The sequence below is a fragment of the Orussus abietinus genome, unplaced genomic scaffold (assembly GCF_000612105.2).
Source record: "Orussus abietinus isolate OABI.00-Male unplaced genomic scaffold, Oabi_2.0 scaffold67, whole genome shotgun sequence".
Taxonomy (NCBI): domain Eukaryota; kingdom Metazoa; phylum Arthropoda; class Insecta; order Hymenoptera; family Orussidae; genus Orussus; species Orussus abietinus.
Genome location: NW_019394243.1, coordinates 396772 through 414575, shown reverse-complemented (window position 1 = coordinate 414575; position 17804 = coordinate 396772). Strand labels below are relative to the sequence as shown.

At 41.8% G+C, this 17804-nt stretch overlaps 1 protein-coding gene across 4 annotated transcripts in view; it reads right to left on the bottom strand.

Annotated features, from left to right (window-relative positions):
* Positions 1–17804, bottom strand: part of LOC105695899 — a 40336-nt gene that overhangs the window by 21354 nt on the left and 1178 nt on the right. The window contains exons 1-6 of one of the 4 annotated variants that reach the window (XM_012417906.2): positions 12524–12931; positions 11426–12445; positions 10935–11326; positions 10163–10354; positions 8774–8883; positions 2671–2835 (exon numbers count right to left, since the gene is read on the bottom strand). In XM_012417906.2, coding sequence (XP_012273329.1) covers positions 2671–2835; positions 8774–8883; positions 10163–10354; positions 10935–10972 — 505 coding nt within the window. In that variant the 5' untranslated portion in view covers positions 10973–11326; positions 11426–12445; positions 12524–12931. Of the gene's footprint in view, positions 1–2670; positions 2836–3127; positions 3618–8773; positions 8884–10162; positions 10355–10934; positions 11327–11425; positions 12446–12523; positions 12932–17804 lie in introns of those variants that run through there. The other 3 variants (XM_012417905.2, XM_012417907.2, XM_012417909.2) reach the window with 3 other exon arrangements.

Sequence of the window (17804 nt, the reverse complement as noted above, 5' to 3'; positions counted from 1 at the left end):
ATCTTTCAGTCTGCTATATTTAGTCAAATGTACCATTAGACATTTTTCAGATATCTTCGTCACGTTGAAAAGATGTCTCGAACGATATACTTTTTTGTCATCTTTACGGTAGATGTACTGTCTGGGATATGTTTTAGCTAAAACTGGATGGTGCACAAATTCGTGCCACGTCAAGGTTGTTAGAGTTTATCAAGTCATGCTTTATGGAAATCGTATTATAAAAATATCGCGTTACAGGAGGAACGTTGCAATTTTTGTACCGCGTTACATTGAAACCGTGGTTTTAGACTACCGTGTTATAAGAGGGTTGAGTTTACGTAGACGAGGAAATACTATTCCAAAACATCCCACGGAGCAAACATTTGTAACTGTTGGGAAAGCTTTGAAAGATTTTTCCGACGATCATCCGGTTTTGAAAAGAAACGCCGATCTGGTCCGCGAAACCGTGACAATCGGAATGAATGCCGATTTGAGTAATTGAATTTCGATGAAATCCGAAGCCCGACGGTGTTTCCTTTCCCGGGATTAGCGGGACGATCGATCGATCGATATGGACGCCGATGTCACTTGTCGCTTGGTCTTTAATCTTCGTTCTATTTCGTCGATTTCGTCGATTTATCGGGCGATTTAACGTAGCCGGGTTCAAGTCAGAGCGGGGAAAAGGCGTTGGATCTTTTCGGACAAAAAAACTGCCAGGTTTGGGCTCGAAAGGTAGTTTTGTCACGATCGAGCCAAGCGATTCTCGATCCAAGTGAAAACATTCCGCGTGTTCGACCAACCGACCGTCGGCGTGGTTGCACGAGTATTTCCCGGCGAATGTCGGCCACTCCGATCCTGTTTTATCTACTTTTCTCCTTTATTTCCATTTCCCAAGCCAACTTTTACGCATCCAGTTCAGGTCTTTAAAAGATGCACCCGGAGGAGAGAGTCGCATTTTTTTCGCGCTCGACGCGGGCGCGTTCCGAGATGTCCAGAAAAATGCGGGATCCGCTGTCCACTCGTCCCAGATTTCCTTCTTACCGTTCGCTTACTTTTTGCTACCTTCTACTTGCCCAAGGAGACGTTAATTTTGTAATAGGCGTGACTCGTTTGTCAAAGGAAACCGAATTCCAGGACATCCTTCCGAAGTATCGGCTTTAACCTAGCGAGGCACTTTTAAGGTTTTTCAAATGACCGCACGTCCGCATTCTTTTCGAGAGACGATCGACGGAGGCGCACGCGTCGGGGAACTTTTCGATCGATTCAATTGTTTTCAATGAATTCCGAGCTCTTGGAGCACGACAAACTCGTCATTATTTGCGACGCGAAAAGTTGACACGTTTTCCAGCGGGCAAGGCAACAATTGGTCAAAAGAAGCGGAAAGTAGGCGTAGCGATACCGTTACGTCCTCGGACGTCCCCCCTGTTCCGGACGTCCTAACCTGCCTCATAGTTCACGTGGGAAGGTCGGGAGAATAAAATTGCTCGGTACGCGGTAAGACGCGAAGAACAGGAGGTAATTACGATTTCTGTGTCGCTTACGTAATGGCTCGCGCTTCGCGAAGGACGCAGAAATAATTAATCGCCAGTCGTTGCTTGTCTCGAGTCCGATTACATTTCGTGTACGCGATTCTTCCCGTCCCAAGGACGGGCCGGGGCGATTTATTTCGATTACCTCGACATCGAGGAAGTACTCGGTCGAGATGCGAGGCGAACCTATTTTCTTCGATCCCTCGCGAAAACGAGGTGAAATGAATCTTAATAACTGATTACATTGGGCGGAGAGGAAGGAACGCTAATGGACTCGACTTTGCTTATCGAAGATCGAGGTTACGAAAGCTTCGCGGCTCGGAACCGCGGTTACACGTAAAGCCGGGAATAATGGCTGGAAATGATTATAAATGACGAGTACCGCGTGCCGTTGGTTTAACAGCTTCGGGACCGCTAGGAAGGAGGAAGAAGCGCGGGTCAGCCGCAGGTCCGTGGGATGCGGCTTCGGAGAGGCGCACGTTCATTGACACTGGTCCCGTGTACCCTGTCGCCGATTCATCGGATACTAAACTTTCGAGGAACGCGTCATTGACTGCGCTCGCTTCTCACGTTGCCCTGTTTCATGCTTTACTATACTCCGGCAAACCAGGTCCGGCGCAACGACTACTTCCCTGCGGTTTGCCGGTCGCTGTTTCAAACTTCTTTCCTCAAAATGGAGCACAAATTCCGGTAGCCCGAATAGTACTCGCGTTGGGTGTTCGACGTTAACGTTTTCGAAAATTTCCAAGCTTCGAGGAGAATCCTTTTTCCATTTGTGTTGATGTCGTTTGAAAACGTTTCCGAACTATCCGGTACTTAGCCCAAGGATCGCGCAGTGATTCGTCGATCGCTGTTCCACACTTTTTTTCGATCAAATGAAATGCCCACAAATTCTGACCCCCCGGACTGTTTTCACGTTCCGTGTACTTATCCGGTACTACGTTATTCGAAAGTTCGTAAGATTTGGAAGAATAGCTTCAGTGGAATTTCTTATTGCCTTCGTCCGGATGGTTTAGACGTGATTACCAGGAAATGGGATTATTTGAAATGAAACGGGCAAATATGGGTAGCGGAAGGTTCGCGAGTATTTTGGGGATCCGGCTGTGCGATTTCGAAAATGGAAAATATTGCATATAGAAGTTTAAATGTTGCCGATACTTACAGGCAGAATGCTCGTACGGTCGATCGATCGGGATGTCCTCAACGTTCGCGATTAGGCCTTCGACTATGTTTTCAACGAAATCCCGAACCGTTTCCACCGGGTGCCCCTCTTCTTCACCTCCCGTTGCCACCCCGCGACCTGGGCTAACGTCCTCATACTTGGTTCCTGTATTGGATGAAAATATATTACCTCGTAACGTTCTCCGGTATTTCTGTTTATTTTTAACTTTAGCCACCTCTATTCTGACAAGGACATCGCGATACGCTGTGCGCTTTCTTTTAATTAGCTCGATAATCACATGTAAACGGACGTACGAAGTCAACGTATCAACCGAAATTCGGTTACAAGGAACTTTTTACTTACAGTAAACAAAATACGTTGAAATCGTGACTATTGCTCGCGGAGCATTATAATCTCGTCATCGGTAGTTATCCTCGAAGCAAATAAAACCACTTACTCATCCAACGATCGGCGCTATATCTCCCCTAAACTTGAAATTTCCTCTTCTCCTCCGATAACATTTTAGATCGATACAGTCACGGCTTCGATGGTTTCTTTATATTTCATTTCTCCGAACATTGAACTTCGACACGTAATCGCCCCCTCCCGAAAATTACGAGGGACTACGGACTGTCCAAAAGTTTGCCATTCACTCGTATATTTATCTCAAATGTTCATATCAATTACTTTTATACGATTTGTTTATGGGCTGTTTATGTTTTACCTTCGGTTTAGAGAAAATTATTTTGCCGACCTTTTTATGGAGTTAATTTTCACGTTTCCTAGTCTCGGGGGGACAGAGAATCGGACGTCATTTGACTTTTTTCTTATCAAAGGTTTATGCAGCGTCGTATGTTATCGTTGTATGTGATATCGGGAGCAAATGACAAATAACGAAGCGAGAGGAGAGTCACCGTGGTGCCATGACGTTGCCGGAGAGAGTACTGGAGCAGAACTGAGGTCCGCCACCTCATCCGAAGACAATAAAGGCCGAAGAACGTCCCGCTAAGCCGGGAACCCAAGACTCCTGTTCGCGGTAGAATTCTTTAACGAATTCAAGAGGCACCGCAAAAAAAAAATCAAGAAAAATAATTGGCTTTGGAGGGTAAATTCCTGAGGGTAACTTTAATAAATTGTAACGTAGGGGAAAATTGCCTAATTTGGACCAATGCGATAAAACGTAATATAGAGGGTCTAGGACCATCTAGCCGACAGTAAAAATATTATTACATATATCGTGCATTGTTTAGTAACCTCTACAGTTTGCTTATAAAATATTCCTGAAACGTCCAGTTTTTTTACATTTTTCCGATTTTATTTGTCAAGCTCGGGATACACAGATTCCGGAGGGTTCTGGCTTACAATTTTTTAGGAGGAGGGAGGAAAGCCCAGGAAAAAAGTTTAACGACGTTTCTTGAGAGCTCTCCACGAGTGCCGACAGGGACGTCCTAGTCATTGGAGATGAAACAATGACTCCTCTCTTCTTCTTTGGCACTTCGAATTTCTTTCCATCATTGTTCACTCAGGGTGAAAAGTACGTGACTCAGTCTAGCAGAGCGCAGCATCTAAGTTAACATATTTTTGTTGAAGGTTTCTAAATTATTCAGTCCCGGAGTTTATCCAACACTCCGAGGGTAGTTTTGCTATCTGAATTATAAGTCAATTTCATTTACTAATCCGTTTGTGTTCCGGGCACTACGGTGCGACGGATCTCGCGCCAACTTTAACGAAAACTCCCGCGAGTATTTTCGTGTAACAATGAACGTTTATTTGCGTATATGGAACAGTGAACTATGCGACAATGTTTGTATATTACGATCAGAGCGAATGAGTTCGCGTTGAATATAATGGCTAGTCGCGTCGGGGCCGGAGAAAGTTCTTTTTTTGTAGAATGAACAAATTCTGTCTTGGCGAAGAAAATCTCAGTATAAGGAGACCTCGGAGAAAGTTTTGAAAGGGCGAAATTTTGGAAGGATCTCCGAGGATAGATTGAGAGAAAAAACGGGCAGCATTTTGCAATGCAGCCGATTCGGGGCAAAGGAACGTAGAAAGGGAAGTTAATGCAGCCAAGGAGGCGTAGGTGGGGATTGCAAAATGGATTCCTGGAGAAGTACTTCCGAGAAGGAACTCGGAATTGGACCAAAGGAATATGGTGATAAATTGCCTCTTATCGAATACGTGCCGAAATTTAGAAAACGAGGCTTAAGCGCTAAAGAAATAAATTGTTCTTCTCGGAAGGTTTGGAAACTTTTGCGACTTAACGATTTCCATGTGAGTCGAGAGCGACGGAAGGGCGTCCGTAAAGATGAGACCTCTGAAACATCGAAAAGGGGAGACGAGCGCCTTGGCTACGGGGGGTTCTATGGCGAAGAGGTTACGATGGCGCGAAGGGTCGCGCGGTATCGTTGGCGTAGTCGACTTCATTTCTTTAGTAATCTAAATCTAATTCTAAATTAACGCTATGACATTGGATCGATCGAGGACGATCCTGTAAAGATCTTTTTTAACCTACCGTGCGTATCTCTTTTTGTGCTATCCGCAATGTCTAATAAGTTGATACCGTATAGTGATTAAATGTACTTTAACTTATTCCTAAAAGTTCTTTAGAAGTGCACTTCGGCAGGAACGATTCGGATTTCACAAAATCATTCATCGTTTGAAAACTTAGCCCGAATGATCGTTGGAAGTTTCAATGATGCCGCTTGACTGTCATTTCCGGTACGTCACATTTTGTTAGGGCATTGCGAAAGGTGTGCGTTTCAAGATCTGCACCTCGCAGGCGGGTGCACGACCCGTTAAATCACACGGTGCAAACGGTGGGATAATTTCCACGCAATGGAGAGGAAAGAGGTGATATGCAGCTTCAGGAAATGAATTCATCCTTTCCCATTTGTCATGGGTAATTCCCTCTGTGACGTAAAAAAAACTTTCTTCTTTTCGCTTTTCTTCTAAAGACAAGCGATCTCCAAAGGCGACCATTAATTGAAGGCTGTCCAACTTTTATATTATTTTACCCATCTCTTGATATATGGCAGAATTGTACTCTACTAAAATGCTGTGAGAGTTTATCACAATATCACGGCATAATAAATTATGCTACTTCCTGTGGCTTGAGAAGTCTTTTTAAGCTTTTCCTTAATTGCTCTTGCCGATATGTTAATGTTTGAAATCGTGGAGGATTTGGCGATTTCACGATATAAACGACTACAGCTGGACCTCTGATCCATGTCAAAGGGGTTGAAAGAAAAATGTTCGGTAGGATGCGGTCTGAACATGTTTGGACCAGGTATGGAGTACCGATCCGCTCTTGTGGTTAGTAGGTGAGATGTTGACTACGTCGACCATCGTAAGTAGAAAGTGTACCCAAGTGAAAACAGCAGCAGACGTACATAAACTTGACGTGCAAGCCCCTCTTAAGTACTTTAACGATTCGGGATTTACCGAAACCTCAAATTTTCATTATTCTCTCCTTATTTTGTGTCCACTTAATGTCCAATGACTTGCTCTCGTATTTACAAATATATTTTAATTATATCTCATTTTTACGGCGCGTTTAAAGCTATGGGTCGCGTTTCGTTGGTGGACCGTTATTAATATATTAATTATCTTTTCTTTAAATGTCATAATTTTTATACACATATATTGGGTTATCGTAAATCCGATATAATTAAGAGGAAGAATTGTCGCTGTGTCGTAGTTTATGAGAGAATAAGAAATGTTGAAATTGGAATCATTATTGCCTAGTCATCGAAAGAGAAACTCCATGATTATAAGTACTTGAGCACGGAAATATTACTTCCTGTCGAGGAATTAGTGAAGCAAACGAGAGTTATTAACTGGCAACTGGTAAAATGTTCTTAGCAGGAGCACACAGGAGAGTTTCTAAAGACCGACAATTGGAGGATCGGTTTTCCTAGACATCCGGACGATTTAGGTAACCAAACGGTAATGTCATCTTAAATTGTACGCTTCCTTAGTTGTTTCTTTACAATTTTTGTTCCTAAACGTGAAAAACAATACACAAGAATGTAATCATTATCCTATACTCCGTGTTCAGGCATTATTAACATGCACATTGTATAACTTGCGGTTAACCGTTTTGATACAGTTTATTTCTCAGAGTGGCTGTATAAAAACAATGGATATTAAAAGACGGAAGAAGGTAACTTGACTTTTATATCTCTCCTGTTCAGCTTACAAATTCTTTATCCCGTAATAAACCTTTTGTAGTTGTCCACGCCGACTATAAAATGCATGTTTGGAGTCGCTGCATGGAGTGCAATAAAAATATTACGTTTCAATCGAATTCGTAGATAAAGATCCTCCTTTGGCGCGCATATAGGGGAGACCGGGGCAGTGACTAATTTTTTCGGTAATGCTTAATCGTGAGGAAGATAATGAGAATTTGCGGACATATTATACCCCGAAACGTACGGCATGCATTCGGGTGCAATAATTGCTGTCCAAAATTCTTTAACCTTTTGCAAATAATGAAAGAAAAGATTATTTATGCCCGCCGGCGCGGTTGGTCAACTCGCCCTGGATACGGGGGTATTACGGGAAAATTATGCACCGTAGGAAAAAATAGTACAGGACTTTCCGACTCCTTTTTCAAGAAGAATAGCGACGTATAAGCCGTGCCCACCATTTCTGTCACACTCTGTATATTAGTTCTGCTTGGAATACGTGCATACCTTTAAAGTTGGGTACGAAGAAGTTCACACGATTTAAAACTACTGCAAACAGTACAAGCTTTATATTCCTCGCGTAGGTGCATTCTTTGGCCACGGGATTGCCGCCATGGTTGCAGAATTCCACCTGCAAATCAATTCCGTCTCTCATGGCGAACAATTGACCATAACGTGGTTCCCCGATCGATTCGAACCCCATTGTCCCTGGAATCACCGGAGGGTCAATACTTCCCCAGGGATTTCTTCCCGAGATCGCGGACACTTCGGAATGCAAGCGCGGCCCTCTTGAGTTTCAGTAAAGAAACTATTTGCAGTCCTGCACACGGACTCGAATTGAATTCCACGGCCAATTTCGAGCGGATTTATTTTACAGTACACACGTCGTGGTCAATGGACTCCCCTTAAGGTCTCCTTAAGTTCTCTTAAGTCGGAATATGCTCGGAGCGCAGTTTATTTATCCGACAAAAGTGCACTTACGGGCGCTTTTTATGAACAAACGCGTAACCGTAACGTATTTATTTCTGTTTCCGATACCCGCAGAAAAATATTATTGTAACCATTAAATATGATCGCGTCTAAAATAATTGCTGTAACCATAACAACAATTAATGTAGCTGTAAATACAAATTTTGTTTCTTTCTTAGTTAACGCGGTTGGGGCAGTAACTGCAGAATTCTTGTAAATAAATTGTGGTTATATCTTTCGATCGTCTTTCAAAGTGACATATATCATATTGGAACGTAAGATCTGCGCGCGTAAAGGCACACGTAAGAATGAATACCGCAGCTGTAACATTTAAAAGTCGGAATAACGTTGTGCCTATAGTTGGCAATGTTAGGTTATCCTTGGTATAATTTTAGTGATAGTTACAAAGTTATTTCGTACGACTGCAAGATACATTCAAATTTGGGATGCATACTTCAGAGATGTCGTACCGTCGATTTATGAAAGAAACGAGAAATGATTTTTCGATGCGAAGAACGCTGTTTCGTAGATATTCATATCATGTAGACCATGTTTTTCTCTTTCGCTTTCATAACGTAGCCTTGGGTATCGTTGAACAACAAAACCCTTGTCAACGCGTGTCTTCGAGTATAGGGTAATACGCGTACATGGGAAAGGAAAAGAATGTAAAGAAAATCATCGGTGCAGTATACGTGCATTCTCTCGATATGTCGTGTGGTTAAATTACGCTCGTATCGGGTAGGTCAAACGTTGGCTGAAAGGCGAAATGTCCTAAGTCGTTGAAACAGAGATAGAGTAAAAGTCACATTACCGTGACGCTTCGACCGAAAGTGGACTTTACAATGGGATAATAATTTCGATACACTTTTGTCGGACCGTTTCTGACGTACTATTGTACGTCGCGCACAAGTTTGCAAGACACGTGTAATAAAGTCGCAATCACGAACCTGTAACGTAAACTTGCGATTTGGCCGTGCTAGGAATTTGGCGAGGCTCGTCGATAACACCTGCACCGTCGAGTGTTCCCAACAACCTTTGGTTTTTGCTTAACCACACCCTGGAAACAAAAAAGGTGGTATTTACATTAGAATAAAATGAAAATATAGGCCCAAATTCGGGGTATCTGTTTTTGAAATATTTTTCCGCACGTTGCGGATATGAAATATTCTTTTTCCTTCCTACTGATTGGGAAATAGGCAGGGAAAAGATCGTTCGACTCTTCTTATTCTGTAACACGAGAATTGGCCACAAATTCTTCGTATTAAATTGACCGCATTATTATGGACTAAGGTGGATAATTTATGCTATTTTCCGATTCTTTCCATACAAATCTTTCATATGCTTTCGCAAGTTTCTGCCATTTTCCTAATGAATTGTTTAAAATTCCTCGTGTTTAAAAAGAACGATCGGCATTTGCATATAACGGTCACAATTATTGGCCCTAAGCATGCGTCATTATTTGTATCCTGAATGTTTTGCACATCACATAACTTACAATTAGTTTCGACCCAGAATTCGATTTTGGTGATAATCCAACGCAAAATATTTGAAGGGTGCAGTAATTTATTTTCGATATGACTTGAAAAAATGGAGATTCCCAGCCAGTGTACCATACGCGCGCACGATAAGATGGACGCTACAGGAAAATCACCTTGAGGTGTTAGGTGGGATTTTGAGTACTCCGAGGGCACGATAGCTCGGCGAATGCGAAGCCGTCTTTTCTGTTTGAAGAAGAAACTGTGCTAATCGTGTTGCACCTGTGAACTTTAACACTCGTGTGTTAACAATTGCATTACTATATTTTTGTACGGTTCCGGAAGTTGTTACAATCTCTCTAGTATTCAAGTGCGTTCATGCATATTGGAACTTTCAGGTAAAAAAGGCTTTTGCATTGTCAACATCGCTTTGTTTTTTTCTCCATGTCACAGTTTGTGAAATCGAGGTACCACCCAGACACGGCACAAAGTACAATATCCGCACATTATCCGTATAAATTAGGTCAATAGGTATAGTAAACGTATGTCGTCCATCTCCTCCTAAAAAAATGTATTTTGTAAATATATAGATCTATTTTATGTACACCGCTGCACAATGTATGTCATAGATATGCAAACGACGTATACAAATATCTATGTTTCTTATAGATGAAAATGATATATTCTCTTTTGATCTACAAATATTTACTTGTTTTTTGACTCATACAAAATGTTTATGACGCACGGGAGATGAGTGAATGTAATTGGTACGCAATGTACGAAGGAAGTTATTTTGAAAATGTGAGTTGTTTCGGTATAGTCGTGTTTGGTGACTTATAATTATAGAAAAATGGTAGTAACCTTCGTTGGTGACAAAAAAGGCAGCGCCAGTTGTTCGACGAGTCCCTACGCGAACAAGCCTTCCGACAGGATCTAAGGCCGCAATCGTTGCACTCGATGCCTTGGCCGATTAGAAATGGTTTCAGACAACAGGTGCACTGGCTCTTGTCCAAGATGTCCTTTTTCACTTTCCGATTCGAAGTCGTCTCTCTTCTGAAAACATCGGTTTCAAAGTTCGAATGACAAGTTAGCTTCCTGGTATTTTATTAAGTATCGAAGGAGAAAAATTGTATGGAAAAGTCATATGCGGTAACACGTAATAAGTACGATGAAACGTGACATCAAATTTGGGGTAGACCCTGGTTTCATAATCGTTCATTATTTTACATCGTTTATTTTATAAAATTCTTACATGGCTCGTTTTGCATCTGCACTACAGAACTCATATGTGCGTTCATTTTATTTCCTATAACAACGTACCGTTCATCCCGACACAGCAACCGTAGAATTTTTCGACGTATTTACATTTGATAAAATTCAAGTAATTACTTAATTTTCATTTACGTAAACCGGATACTCTATAACGAGAATTACCTATTATATCCTATATCACATGTTTCTATATCGTTCAAGTATCGCTTTTGTATCGGGAGCACTTTCAATTATTTATAATTCTGCAGTATTTGTTTCTTAAGCACTCTCCAACTAGATGTATTGGAATACATTACCCGCTCTTCGCATTAATTCATGCGTATGGAGTATCGTTCAGTTTTTTGACAAGTTTTTTACGTACCGAGACGAATTCGTCGCATTTTGATCTTCCGATGTCATTGGTCTTCCCGGTCAAAAAATATCGCAGTTGATCTTGGACCAGGAAGATTTGAATCGTCTCTCTCGGAATCCGAGGCCACGACTTTCATCACAACAACTTCTATAGTGATCAAGAGAAAGAGCAACATGAAAGTGGCCATGTTGTACCTTTCTTGACCACTGAAGTTCCGGTCACCCTCCATCAAAAGTGTCGATATCCAGGTGGAGATGGGCAGCATCTTTTTGGAATCTCTCGGCACTTCGCAATCCGCGCTTACCTTTATCTATATTTATTGAACTTCAATCGTCCGAACGTACGTCTCCTTCAATTCATGACTTTTCATTCAAATTGATTTCTTCATCCCCGACTTCATTCTATTCGGAAATGAAAAATTGTTATTCTTGCCTATCTTAATGCATCTACAAGATAGAAGATTCAAACTTTCACTCTTTTCTCTTAACGAAATGCTTTACACGCCACGTAGGAGCTGTCGAAGAGAAGTTGCTCGATGACTCTTTCTCCGTTAACCGGGTACACAGAAATTCACTTCTTCAAACCGATTCAGAATAGATCGGTACTTTTGAGCCGATGGGAGAATCTTCCCGAAGGCGAGGTTCAACTTGGAGCTCTCTTCGCGGGGGCTCGCCGTGGTCGAACAGCCAATGGATGTACACACCTCGAACAATGGGCGAGCAATGAAATTTCCTCTTCCCGCATTATCCGACATCACGGACCTTGACACATTGCCACTACGCGGCAGGGTCCACCCGAATACCTCGAATACGAGACCGCGTTCCGGTTCCTTTATAAAGCTACAACGATTCGTTTCCAAAATCGACGGACGAATCTCAAAAGTTGGACATTATTTTAAACGGTTTCCTTGACTGGAAAGGTGTCCTCGGAGTTTCTTGCAAACGCTTTCCCATGCGTTTTTCTCTCAACACCTTGCCGCAAATCGCATCGTTCACTTTCCATCGGCCGACCCACTTTCGATGCACCGTCCGAGCACGAATCCGAAGACTAAGAAATGCTTACACGGTCGAATTTCCTGCTAAACTGGCTTCGGCTTAAATTTCAATTTTTCTTTTTCAAGCGGCCTGAGGTCTTCCAAATGGCCAGGTGGTCAATCGTGCTTCTCGTTGGAAATAACGAGGGAGAATCGTTACAACTTGCACTTCGTATCCCCGCAATTTGGTTGCGAATTTCGTGAGAGTAGGATGTTTCCGTACACTTATTTTTCAGACCGTTCTCGTTCCTTGGGTACAATTCTTCTTTACTAGATTCTTCTTAAAGACGTCACTTTTGGGGCATTGGCTCCGTTTCGTTACCGCAAACGTCCGAAGGCAGGGTGCATCGGTCACTCCGAGTATTTGGCAGTTCGCTTTCGTCCGCGGAGCATCCTCGCACGGTCTACGAAATTTGCCCGTTGCTTATTTCAACGTCCAACTCCACTTTTTCCGCTCCATTTTGGGATATGTTCCCAAACCGAGTTCCTAAAATGCAACAATTAATGTTCCGTCGTCTTGAAAAGTTAAACAGAGATCTATACTAAATTTGTACTCGATTGTCACCTCTTGAAGCGGTATTCCGGCCAAAGGAGTCGAGCACTTTCCGTTTCACCCCCGGGACTGGACCAGACGCTGCGCTCGCCCCGCTAATTTTCAAATGAGTCCGATTCCCTCGACGTAATTATCCGGTATTTGGGTTCTTCCGAAAGCGGAGGTCCCCGGGAACGTGCCTTTGCCACGATCGATGCGATCGGCGCCGGGTCGATGTCGCTGCGACAGCGGGAACGTTGTTTTGTGCCGGACTGCCGGGACGAAAGTGACAGTGTTCGGACGGAGGGAAACTTGGCGGTCTTCCGAGGTAGGAGTTGCTCTAGCGCGGAACATTAAGTCGGTGGCTTATGTCATGAACCAGATACCGGCTGAGAGCCGCTGAGAGCCGCTGAGAGCCGCTGAGAGCCGCTGAGAGCCGCTGGGAGCGATTTAATGGAAACTTTCCCTGGATTCGGCCCGGTCCTCTCTATCGTCGAAACACCCGACGCGAGTCGCCATTGGCCCGCTCGGCAGAGAGATCGACGCGTGACTGCCAAGACCCTGTCATTTTCTTTTTTTCCTTTTATCGATTCGCCAAGCGCGGATCGAAAGTCCCACGTGCCGACGTGATGTAACGAGTCTTTTGTGATCCACTTCAAGGCTTCCTGGCATATGATTCCGCTTCGTGCATTCTTTACGCCGACTCGCAATTTAGCGGATGCGGGCGGCTTTCTTTTCCTCACTTTTCAAATTAGTGTTTATTCATTTTGCCTTCACTTTTTGGGGGCGATCAGCGCGAAGTTTCGGAAGTTAATGCGGTGCTCGGGATTTTTAAATCGCCTTCGGATTTCCCGTTCGATGATAAAGTTCGATGCATTCGGTTAAGGGAATTGCTAGAAAGTTTGAGAATGCGTTTTGCTCGAGGTCGATGCTCTTATGGGGGTTGTCGCTGTGTTGATTTTCTCAAGATAGTTTTATTTGTGTTTATTGTATATTACCTAGTTAATTCGTTAACCGAATGTTTTGAATTAACCTGCCATTAAAAAAAATAATTATGACCTAACGCTTCGGATACAACGTCAACTTAGGACTCGTGTCGAGTCGCGCTTCGCACTTAAGGGTGAAAAATAGCCTTCGAAGGTTATGCTCGATGGCTCCTTCCCCTTATAACGTCGCTATCGTTGTGGTTGCAGCTTAAAAAAACGAAGATAGTATCAGGAAGCGATCGGTACGGAAATTTGGTGGAGTCCGAAGACTCGTTTTTATTATCATAGGTTTTCCTTCGGGGAGAACAAGGAACTTTCTTTTTTTAAATCGTTAACGAATGCGCATCAAGTTTTCCAGATGCTTCTCTTGTAGCTTCAGAACTTGGAAACTTATGGTTAAATTGTTGAATGTAAATGGAGAGTCCCGTTGATTTATGCTATTCAAGAAGGTCTTTGAGGTCCACTTAAGATTTCTGCCCAATCATGCATTTTTATGTATTCATTCGCGAATGTAGTACCTGCTAAAATGTACACGTTGTATGTGTAATGGATTAATTAGAGGTTATGCGGAGAACGACATGCTTCGATGCGCTCATGTTTAAGCGAACCTCCTTTCTTATGACTTAGTCGAAATACAATCCGTATTGCCTAATTTTGCTTACAATGGTTCTTTCTTTTTTTAGGACTCCCGAATAAGGCATATCCGGATGACGCACTATACGTGCGTGGATTTCTTTAATTTTAAACCAAACTGCTCGATCGATTGATTTCATTTCTTTTACGAGAAAGATAAAATGTCTTGTAATTTAGTGAACTATTTTATATAGAGGCACATCGCTACATTAATTAGTTTCATTCCGTACAATCAGGGAAATAGTTGCAAAAATGTATGGTTCCATCCCTGTGATATACGTTTAATGTGTATCAATTTTATATATGTTTGGGGTTAATTTATAAATTAAGAATGCATACATTATATCCACGCTACATGCATACTTATCGTGTTTCGATACAAGTCTTGTTTGAGCAACGTATTTTTGTTTCTTATATTCATATATGCGATTCAATATATCGTGAATCAATATTTCAGTGACATCCAAAATATATCGCATACGTATTATACATATAATATCCTGACGTATGTTCAACCTCACCGTTTATCCTGAATCCTTCTGCAGAGGAGCGTTCGCAGAAGGATAGTCTTGATGAACTTTTTTACTTCACTCGATTTCATGAATGACTCTTAAACAAACACTGTTCGGTTTAAAAACATTCCTCAAGATGATTACTTGCGCGTCGCAAATTTTTAACCAATCTTTTTCGGAATTTATTTTCTGTTTCGATTCAAAGCAGGAGAATTTCGATGAACTTCTTCACTTAACCGATAAATATTTTTTAAGCAATTTTTGAACGAATACATGGACCATAAAATATTTCTTAAGGTCGCAAAATCTCGAGTTAAGTTAATCTTTTGCTTTTATTTTATCAACGGACATTAGTGGAATATTTTGCTCCGATTAGATTTTATGCGTTCTCTTTTTTTTTAGTAGGTAAAAAATAATTTGGCACGTCCAAGAGGTTTTCGTAACAAGTGACCAACCGGCGCAACAACCGCTTCGACAATGAGCGGTGTTCGGCGTGGATGAATCCCCTGCCTCTGCGGATCCTACACTTCCGGTCCCCTTCGTGCCCCTTTGGTTACCTTTGTTTAATATGGTTTGATGTCGGCCGTTGTGCAATGGCGGTTTTCCGTTAACGACTTCGAGGGCCCGCGACGCATCCTAATTCACCGAGTTATTGAACTCCGACTGAGCAGCACGCATGAGTAAACCGTACGCACTTCCGGTTCGTCTTCGCCAACCTCCGTAACGAGATCGCAGCGAGGTCTCGTGAAAGGCAATGTGCCGTCCTTTGGCAGATTTATACCCCGATAAACCTTCATTTTCAGGGAATATCTTGAAATCTAAGAATTTATCTCCTCCCGAGTGTGTACTTATATTTAATTAAAATGCCGAAGATGCGGTAAACAACTTAAAATTTGACTATGCTTTTTCCGTAGCTTCGAAGCAATGTTCGCGCATACCGATACCACGTATAGGAAATTGACCATATTCATAATTTGAGCTGCACGCAGATTCAAGTCCCAAGATTAAGCTTTACCCTGTAATTTTGGGAGTAGTTTTAATATCTCAACGTTCGTTTGCGTATTCGTTTAGAGAAATGTCCGCGAAGAAATGGCTAATTGGTCAATTTTTCAGGGGGCAACCCCATTTGTAAGGCACGGGAGAAATCCGTAACTTAGATTCTGGGAGAACGTGATCTCCCATTGTCGTGTCTTCCCACATAGCGTTCTGCAGCGTGGCCACGGCGATTTTCTGATTTCTCGAGAAATAAAATCGTTTCCCTAATGTGAGTTATCCTGGAAGCTCAGACAATGCTCACCATCCGGACATTTAATGGGACGATTAGAATCACGGCCAGAGGTGCTCGGACCGACTAGCAGTACCGTGAGAACCTGAATAATTAGCCCACTTCTGAGGCTTTAAAGTATTTGCTCACCGTTCCGTTTTGAAGAAGAAGAGCTTGAATAACCGTTGAGAAACCTTTGCAGAAACCCGATAAAGGAGGGGTGCATGGTTTATAGATTTACTTGGATATAAAAATGTAGAAATTGATCAAAGTATTGACGCACCTTTGTATTTATTAATCGTTCACGATTCTTTATATCGTTATCGGATGCGATTCTTCGCATTTGAAATTGGAATGCAATTTTCCTAAAACTTGTCATCGACGGGTTTTAACGTCTCATCGTGCGTTGTTAGGAAGACTTTACGACTTACGGTAAGTTAAAATTAACACGTAAACAATAAATTACAGTTACTAAATATTCATTAGCAATTATTAGAAGATGCAATTAGCCGGCAAAATCGAGGGAGTGGCCGATCGTAAACATACGGTTGGTCACAAATTATATGAAATACATAAATTGACGAAGAAAATTGTTACGCGTAACAAGATTCGTATCATCGCCATTCCAAGGAACGGACAAATGGACGAAAATGTATTTACTTAAAGTTAATAGAGGTAGTTTAATCTTCGTCACTTATTTCAATTATTTCGTAGATATGCCCCCCGTTGATATAATATCTGGACTTGACAGGTATATATCATCCGTGTAAAATCTTGTAGCTTTGTAACGTGGAGTCTCCCGAGTGGAAGTTTTCTTACCTATAAAGTGTACTTGTTTCCATAATGACGAGGGACATTTTCTAGGTAGTTGATTTGCAAAGCGAGGTTTTCCGCTATTTGTGCATTCTCAGTTGCTCGCTAAGTAATGGCGTTACGAAGAAGTCATACCGGTACCGGATATATCCTTCGAGTCTTTTTGTCAATTATAATTAAGTTTCTGACTATAGGAATGTATTTATCTAGTTTATCCTTCCGTTACTTTGCAGTAATTTTCCGTCTATTTACAATTAGTTTCGTATCATTTCTAATTCCTTACAATAGTAAAACTTAAGGGAAGTTCGTTAAACCGAATAGAAAATAACGAAATTAACTTTTCTTTGAAAAATGGGCAAGACGTAAAGATGTAGGGGAGCGATGGAGTCAATGAGAATTTCTGCTTGACTTTTAATTGTACGGTTAAAAAAATAATATGAGACTTACGTTTACGAATCCGATACTGTAAATTCGCTCGCATCAATTGAATGTCTTGATACGATATAGAGCACTATACGATATTAAGGCATTCAAGTTGTTCGCATTCTGGAGATGTCTCACATTATTCATTCTTGAGCCACCATCGGGCTGGAAATGCATGAATAATTCCTAGGATCTAACCGGGGAGAAATCATCGGCAATTACACGGTTTACAAGTGCCCCGATCAAGGATCGATACTGGACGATGCTTTGCCGTTTAAATCAAGAGAGATCGGCGAAATATCGCTCTTTGATATGTACAACATGCCAATGGAATAAAGATGATAGATCAGTTCGATGCTTATTGAATGTAATTTTAACGAGGTTGAAATACTTCTCTTGTTAGTGGAGGAAATTCTTAGATTTCTTCGCAAATATATTTGCATAACAAAGTCTCGAAAATGTAAAGAAGCTCGTATTTGCTCGCGCGAAAATAAATGCAGGGGATATGGCTCGGAAAGCTGCATGATTCTTACCACAAATTCGGGTCAGTTTGGACAAGTTGCAAGTTCGATATAGGATCCGCTATCTTTTTAGATAGATCGTCTTGCAAAATTAAACTTATTCGAGTATATGTATTGTTACTTTTCTGAAATATATTCCTACCTGAGAAAAGCGTAGGTAAT